At 68.0% G+C, this 7,937-nt stretch overlaps 1 protein-coding gene across 2 annotated transcripts; it reads left to right on the forward strand.

The window, feature by feature from the left end:
* Positions 1–1,382: 1,382 nt before the first annotated feature.
* APOE (apolipoprotein E) lies at positions 1,383–7,937 on the forward strand. 2 transcript variants are annotated; one of them, XM_075915951.2, is made up of 4 exons: positions 1,383–1,482; positions 2,336–2,392; positions 5,434–5,584; positions 5,785–7,937. In XM_075915951.2, the coding sequence occupies exons 2-4, from the start codon at positions 2,350–2,352 to the stop codon at positions 6,416–6,418; spliced, it is 828 nt and encodes a 275-aa protein (XP_075772066.1). In that variant the 5' UTR covers positions 1,383–1,482; positions 2,336–2,349; the 3' UTR covers positions 6,419–7,937. The 2 variants fall into 2 exon arrangements, with proteins under 2 accessions (XP_075772066.1, XP_075772067.1); XM_075915952.2 differs by having other exon boundaries at positions 1,464–1,509.

The raw sequence follows: 7,937 nt of genomic DNA on the forward strand, positions 1-7,937 counted from the left end.
GGGTCCGGGGTGCGCTCTGGAGCTGGCTCTCGCTGGGACGGGGGAGCGCTCTGGAGCTGGCTCTCGCTGGGATGGGGGGGGCGCTCTGGAGCTGGCTCTCGCTGGGACTGGAGGGTGCGCTCTGGAGCTGGCTCTCGCTGGGACCAGGGTGCGCTCTGGAGCTGGCTCTCGCTGGGACCAGGGAGCGCTCTGGAGCTGGCTCTCGCTGGGATGGGGGGGCGCTCTGGAGCTGACTCTCGCTGGGACCGGGGTGCGCTCTGGAGCTGGCTCTCGCTGGGACCGGGGAGCGCTCTGGAGCTGGCTCTCGCTGGGACCGGGGTGCGCTCTGGAGCTGGCTCTCGCTGGGACCGGGGAGCGCTCTGGAGCTGGCTCTCGCTGGGTCCGGGGTGCGCTCTGGAGCTGGCTCTCGCTGGGACCGGGGTGCGCTCTGGAGCTGGCTCTCGCTGGGACGGGAGGGTGCGCTCTGGAGCTGGCTCTCGCTGGGACCAGGGTGCGCTCTGGAGCTGGCTCTCGCTGGGACCGGGGTGCGCTCTGGAGCTGGCTCTCGCTGGGACCGGGGAGCGCTCTGGAGCTGACTCTCGCTGGGACCGGGGTGCGCTCTGGAGCTGGCTCTCGCTGGGACCGGGGAGCGCTCTGGAGCTGGCTCTCGCTGGGTCCGGGGTGCACTCTGGAGCTGGCTCTCACGGGCCCCACCAGGTTACAGTGGGGCTTAGCTGCAGGCACCAGAGCAAGCAGAGCGCTCTATCCGTTCCCACAGCTCTGCCCCCCACATGGAGTGAGGTCCCTAGCAAGATGCATGCCGGGGGAAGGGGGGGCCGCACGGGTCTCCAAACATCACAGTCTGGGGCTGTAGTGAATTTTCATCCACACCCCACCCAGCATGAGGTCTCAGGGTTCCCCACAAACATGAGGCACGAGGTGTGAGCACCGCACAAGGCACATCATGGCACCACAGCAGGTCCCAGCACCACCCCACACAACCAACCTCAGCCCCAGGTCTTGGCCCCCCTAACACCTAGGGGTCAGGTCCACCCCCCAGGGTCACCCCCCCCAGCTTGTTAAACTTGGATCCTCTCTGTGGTTTCCTTGGCAAACAGGACACACATGCTGCTGGGGGCTGATTCCTCCCTTTGGGTCTGCCCCCCGAGTGTGGCAGGAGCGACTCCCCTTTGCCTCCTGCCCCTCCATCCCTGAGGGGGCTACTTGCTGGCAGAGACAGGAGGCCTGGCAGACAGCACGGGGCAAGGGGAGAGCACGTCTGTTTGTCTGTCGCCTGCCCCGGCAAGCAGAGGGTTAACACTCTCCAAGGGGGACTGTGCAGCTCCATGAGGGGGGGGGGAAGTAACCTTCACCCCTACAGCTGCCTTGGCGAGTTTGTGCTGGCTCTGCCCCCACCCCGCCCCCGTGCTGCTGCTGTGGGTATTTAAGGCAGGAAGTGGGGCCCAGGCATCGAGAGCTGAGGGCAGCCTGGGAAAAGACAGGGTGGGTAGTGCAGGCCGGAGGAGACGGGTGAGGGGCAGCAGGAGGAGAGGCAGAGGTTGCAACCTTCAGGAGGCTGGTTTGGGGGCAGGTGGGGGGCAGCCCAGAGGTGGGTGGGGTGGGCAGCAGCCCAGAAGGGCAAGGGCTTTCCTTGCTCTAGCTTCCTATGGGCTCTGCACCTCAGCTTGTTTCTCTGTGCCAGGCCTCACCCTCCCCAGCCTCCTTCACCCCAGCCCTCTCCCCCCCCAGCCTCCTTCGCCCCAGCCCTCTCCCCCCCCAGCCTCCTTCGCCCCAGGCCTCCCCCCCCCAGCCTCCTTCACCCCAACCCTCTTCCCCCCCCCAGCCTCCTTCACCCCAACCTCTCTCTTCCTCCCCAGCCTCCTTCACCCCAGGCCTCTTCCCCCCCCAGCCTCCTTCACCCCAGGCCTCTTCCCCCCCCAGCCTCCTTCACCCCAGCCCTCTCCCTCCCAGCCTCCTTCACCCCAGCCCTCTCCCCCCCCAGCCTCCTTCACCCCAACCTCTCTCTTCCTCCCCAGCCTCCTTCACCCCAGCCCTCTCCCCCCCCAGCCTCCTTCACCCCAACCTCTCTCTTCCTCCCCAGCCTCCTTCACCCCAGCCCTCTCCCCCCCCAGCCTCCTTCACCCCAACCTCTCTCTTCCTCCCCAGCCTCCTTCACCCCAGCCCTCTCCCCCCCCAGCCTCCTTCACCCCAGCCCTCTCCCCCCCCAGCCTCCTTCACCCCAGCCCTCTCCCCCCCCAGCCTCCTTCGCCCCAGGCCTCTCTCCCCCCAGCCTCCTTCACCCCAGGCCTCTCTCTTCCTCCCCAGCCTCCTTCACCCCAGGCCTCTCTCCCCACAGGCAAAGCTGCAGCCATGAAGGTCTGGACTGTGCTGCTGGGAGCCACCCTGCTGGCAGGTAAATGGCCCCTTGAGTTCTTCCCCATTCCCCTGCCCCTCACCCGGCTAGATCCCCCCCCCCCACGCTAAGGGGGCTGGGAGCCAGGACTCCTGGGGTCCATCCTGGTGCTGGGAGGGCAGTGGGGGCCAGTGGTTAGAGCACTGGGGCTGGGAGCCAGGACTCCTGGGGTCCATCCCGGCGCTGAGAGGCAGTGGGGGCCAGTGGTTAGAGCACTGGGGTTGGGAGACAGGACTCCTGGGGTCCATCCTGGTGCTGGGAGGGCAGTGGGGGCAGTGGTTAGAGCACTGGGGGTGGGAGCCAGGACTCCTGGGGTCCATCCCGGCGCTGGGAGGGCAGTGGGGGCCAGTGGTTAGAGCACTGGGGCTGGGAGCCAGGACTCCTGGGGTCCATCCTGGCGCTGGGAGGGCAGTGGGGGCCAGTGGTTAGAGCACTGGGGCTGGGAACCAGGACTCCTGGGGTCCATCCCGGTGCTGGGAGGGCAGTGGGGGCCAGTGGTTAGAGCACTGGGGCTGGGAGCCAGGACTCCTGGGGTCCATCCTGGCGCTGGGAGGGCAGTGGGGGCTAGTGGTTAGAGCACTGGGGCTGGGAACCAGGACTCCTGGGGTCCATCCTGGCGCTGGGAGGGCAGTGGGGGCTAGTGGTTAGAGCACTGGGGCTGGGAACCAGGACTCCTGGGGTCCATCCCGGCGCTGGGAGGGCAGTGGGGGCCAGTGGTTAGAGCACTGGGGCTGGGAGCCAGGACTCCTGGGGTCCATCCTGGCGCTGGGAGGGCAGTGGGGGCCAGTGGTTAGAGCACTGGGGCTGGGAACCAGGACTCCTGGGGTCCATCCTGGTGCTGGGAGGGCAGTGGGGGCCAGTGGTTAGAGCACTGGGGCTGGGAGCCAGGACTCCTGGGGTCCATCCTGGTGCTGGGAGGGCAGTGGGGGCCAGTGGTTAGAGCACTGGGGCTGGGAACCAGGACTCCTGGGGTCCATCCTGGTGCTGGGAGGGCAGTGGGGGCCAGTGGTTAGAGCACTGGGGCTGGGAGCCAGGACTCCTGGGGTCCATCCCGGCGCTGGGAGGGCAGTGGGGGCCAGTGGTTAGAGCACTGGGGCTGGGAGCCAGGACTCCTGGGGTCCATCCTGGTGCTGGGAGGGCAGTGGGGGCCAGTGGTTAGAGCACTGGGGCTGGGAAGCAGGACTCCTGGGGTCCATCCTGGTGCTGGGAGGGCAGTGGGGGCCAGTGGTTAGAGCACTGGGGCTGGGAACCAGGACTCCTGGGGTCCATCCTGGCGCTGGGAGGGCAGTGGGGGCAGTGGTTAGAGCACTGGGGGGGGGGTGCTGACTCCGAGCCCCAACCCGTCCACAGATCGTGTGCTCCCTTTCAGCTGGTAACCCGCCTATTGTGCGTTTTGTACAAAGCCTGGACCAAGGAAGCCCCCGATCTCTGTCAGGATCTGCAGTGCTCAGCATGACAGGGCCCCTGTCTTGGTGGGGGTCCATGCAGGGCCCGGGATGACAGGGCCCATCTCGGTCAGTCTGGGTGGGGCCGGCGCAAAGGGCCCCCGTCTCGGTCGGTCAGTCTGGGTGGGGCCGGCGCAAAGGGCCCCCGTCTCGGTCGGTCGGTCTGGGTGGGGCCGGCGCAAAGGGCCCCCGTCTCGGTCGGTCGGTCTGGGTGGGGCCGGCGCAAAGGGCCCCCGTCTCGGTCGGTCTGGGTGGGGCCGGCGCAAAGGGCCCCCGTCTCGGTCGGTCAGTCTGGGTGGGGCCGGCGCAAAGGGCCCCCGTCTCGGTCGGTCAGTCTGGGTGGGGCCGGCGCCAAGGGGCCCCGTCTCGGTCGGTCAGTCTGGGTGGGGCCGGCGCAAAGGGCCCCCGTCTCGGTCGGTCAGTCTGGGTGGGGCCGGCGCAAAGGGCCCCCGTCTCGGTCGGTCTGGGTGGGGCCGGCGCAAAGGGCCCCCGTCTCGGTCGGTCTGGGTGCGGCCGGCGCAAAGGGCCCCCGTCTCGGTCAGTCTGGGTGGGGCCGGCGCAAAGGGCCCCCGTCTCGGTCGGTCTGGGTGCGGCCGGCGCAAAGGGCCCCCGTCTCGGCCGGTCAGTCTGGGTGGGGCCGGCGCAAAGGGCCCCCGTCTCGGTCGGTCAGTCTGGGTGGGGCCGGCGCAAAGGGCCCCCGTCTCGGTCGGTCAGTCTGGGTGGGGCCGGCGCAAAGGGCCCCCGTCTCGGTCGGTCAGTCTGGGTGGGGCCGGCGCAAAGGGCCCCCGTCTCGGTCAGTCTGGGTGGGGCCGGCGCAAAGGGCCCCCGTCTCGGTCGGTCAGTCTGGGTGGGGCCGGCGCAAAGGGCCCCCGTCTCGGTCAGTCTGGGTGGGGCCGGCGCAAAGGGCCCCCGTGTCGGTCAGTCTGGGTGGGGCCGACGCAAAGGGCCCCTGTCGGTCAGTCTGGGTGGGGCCGGCGCAAAGGGCCCCCGTCTCGGTCGGTCAGTCTGGGTGGGGCCGGCGCAAAGGGCCCCCGTCTCGGTCGGTCAGTCTGGCTGGGGCCGGCGCAAAGGGCCCCTGTCGGTCAGTCTGGGTGGGGCCGACGCAAAGAGCCCCCGTCTCGGTCGGTCAGTCTGGCTGGGGCCGGCGCAAAGGGCCCCTGTCGGTCAGTCTGGCTGGGGCCGGCGCAAAGGGCCCCCGTCTCGGTCAGTCTGGGTGGGGCCGGCGCAAAGGGCCCCCGTGTCGGTCGGTCAGTCTGGGTGGGGCCGGCGCAAAGGGCCCCCGTCTCGGTCGGTCAGTCTGGGTGGTGCCGGCGCAAAGGGCCCCTGTCTCGGTCGGTCAGTCTGGGTGGGGCCGGCGCAAAGGGCCCCCGTCTCGGTCGGTCAGTCTGGGTGGGGCCGGCGCAAAGGGCCCCCGTCTCGGTCAGTCTGGGTGGGGCCGGCGCAAAGGGCCCCCGTGTCGGTCACTGGGTGGGGCCGGCCAGAGAGAGGGGGCTGGGTGAGATGGACACTGCGTCTGCTCCTTGGTGTGGCCCCAGCGCCTCCGTGGCCCGTTTCGCAGGCAGTCAGACTCGACTCACCTGCAAGCTCTGCCCCCAGGTTGCCAGGCCGTGCCGCTCGCCCAGGAGGAGCCCCAGAGCAAGTGGGAGGAGGCGGTGGCCGTGTTCTGGAACTACGTTGCCAAGCTGGGACAGGCCGCGGACAACGTCACCGCCCAGGTCCGGAGCTCCCAGCTGAGCAAGGAACTGGAGTGAGTGAGGCCGTGGCTCCGTGGCAGGGCGCGGTGGGCGGGTGCAGGCGGTGCTGTGACGCTCCGGGTTGGGCGGGCGCATTCCTGGAGCCCATGGCTTTGGGGGCTTGCCGTATGTGGGGTCCGTGGGCAGCCCCCATGCACTGGCGGGGGTCGCCGCAGCCCCAGGGCCAGCCCTCTGACCGCCTGTCCCTCCGCAGCGGGCTGATCACCGACACCATGGCCGAAGTGGAGGCGTACACAGAGGAGCTGCGGGCCCGGCTCGGTCCCTCGGCCGAGGAGGCGCAGCAGCGCCTGGCCAGCGAGGTGGCAGCGCTGCGGGCGCGGCTGCAGGGCGACATGGAGGAGGCCAAGGGCCGGCTGGTGCAGTACGCGGGCGACGTGCGCCTGATGTTCGACCAGAACCTGGAGGAGGTGCGGGCCCGGGTGGGCATGTACGTGCGTAAGCTGCGTAAGCGCCTGGGCAAGGACACCGAGGAGCTGCGCCGCAAGATGGCTGCGTACGCGGGCGCCGTGCAGGCCCATGCTGACCAGCGGGTGGGCGCCGTCCGCCAGGGCCTGCAGCCCCTTGTCGACAGCCTCCACGCCAAGGGGCAGCAGCGCCTGGACGCCCTGAGCCAGGCCATGAGCGAGCAGAGCCAGAAGGTGCGTGACAGCCTGGGCGCCCGGGCCCAGGAGCTGCACGGGCACCTGCAGGAGAAGGCTGAGGTGGTGCGGGGCTCCCTGGACCAGGCTGCTGATCAGCTACGCCAGTGGTTCGCCCCCTTCCTGCAGGACGTCAGTGCCCAGATAAACGCCCTGGTGGAGAGGCTGCAAGGAAAACTCCAACTGTAACAGGCCCTGCTCAGCCCACACTCTGCCCCCCGACACTGCAGAGCCCCGGCTCCCCTCAGCACAGCCCTGCCCCTAGACCCCAGGCTGAGCATCCGGCAGGAGCCACTTCCCCTGCTAAGCCCTCCCTTGGCCTCCCGCTGGGGCCCCAGGCGTCATGGTCCCTGGGCATGAGCCCAGCCTGGAGATGTGGCCACTGCGACCCCGTAGCGCTGCGCTCATGCTTGGTACAGGTGGGCAGCCAAGAATCTGGTCCTGAGCTGCTTTTGTGCAGGGACTGGGAACATGAGAGGAGAGCATCTAACTGCAGCCAAGCCTGGCCTACCCCTGTGGTCATGCCCGTCTGCCATTAGCTCGCCTGTGTGCAGCAGCACTGCCACTGTATGCCGTGTACACCTGCCGTTAGCTCGCCCGTGTGCAGCAGCACTGCCACTGTATGCCGTGTACACCTGCCGTTAGATCGCCGTGTGCAGCAGCACTGCCACTGTATGCCGTGTACACCTGCCGTTAGCTCGCCCGTGTGCAGCAGCACTGCCACTGTATGCCGTGTACACCTGCCGTTAGCTCGCCCGTGTGCAGCAGCACTGCCACTGTATGCCGTGTACACCTGCCGTTAGATCGCCGTGTGCAGCAGCACTGCCACTGTATGCCGTGTACACCTGCCGTTAGCTTGCCTGTGTGCAGCAGCACTGCCACTGTATGCTGTGTACACCTGCCATTAGCTCGCCTGTGTGCAGCAGCACTGCCACTGTATGCCGTGTACACCTGCCGTTAGCTCGCCCGTGTGCAGCAGCACTGCCACTGTATGCCGTGTACACCTGCCGTTAGATCGCCGTGTGCAGCAGCACTGCCACTGTATGCCGTGTACACCTGCCGTTAGCTTGCCTGTGTGCAGCAGCACTGCCACTGTATGCCGTGTACGCCTACCGTTAGCTTTCCCCTGTGCAGCAGCACTGCCACTGTATGCTGTGTACACCTGCCGTTAGCTCGCCTGTGTGCAGCAGCACTGCCACTGTATGCCGTGTACACCTGCCGTTAGCTCTCCTGTGTGCAGCAGCACTGCCACTGTATGCTGTGTACACCTGCCGTTAGCTTTCCCCTGTGTGCAGCAGCACTGCCACTGTATGCCGTGTACACCTGCCGTTAGCTCTCCTGTGTGCAGCAGCACTGCCACTGTATGCTGTGTACACCTGACGTTAGCTCGCCTGTGTGCAGCAGCACTGCCACTGTATGCCGTGTACACCTGCCGTTAGATCGCCCGTGTGCCGCAGCACTGCCACCGTATGCCGTGTACACCTGCCGTTAGCTCGCATGTGTGCAGCAGCACTGCCACCGTAGGCCGTGTACACCTGCCGTTAGCTTTCCCCTGTGCAGCAGCACTGCCACCGTATGCCGTGTACACCTGCCGTTAGATCGCCGTGTGCCGCAGCACTGCCACCGTATGCCGTGTACACCTGCCGTTAGATCGCCGTGTGCCGCAGCACTGCCAGTGTATTGAAATAAATTCCTGCTTAGGACACAA

This window comes from Pelodiscus sinensis, chromosome 22, assembly GCF_052426305.1.
Source record: "Pelodiscus sinensis isolate ZL-2025 chromosome 22, ASM5242630v1, whole genome shotgun sequence".
Taxonomy (NCBI): Eukaryota; Metazoa; Chordata; order Testudines; family Trionychidae; genus Pelodiscus; species Pelodiscus sinensis.

Excerpts from the sequence above, each read along its gene's own strand:
- APOE (XM_075915951.2), top strand. The coding sequence starts at position 2,350 with ATGAAGGTCTGGACTGTGCTGCTGGGAGCCACCCTGCTGGCAG. Across the intron at positions 2,393-5,433 it reads GGGAGCCACCCTGCTGGCAG|GTTGCCAGGCCGTGCCGCTC; the intron begins GTAAATGGCCCC and ends CTCTGCCCCCAG. Across the intron at positions 5,585-5,784 it reads CAGCTGAGCAAGGAACTGGA|CGGGCTGATCACCGACACCA; the intron begins GTGAGTGAGGCC and ends GTCCCTCCGCAG.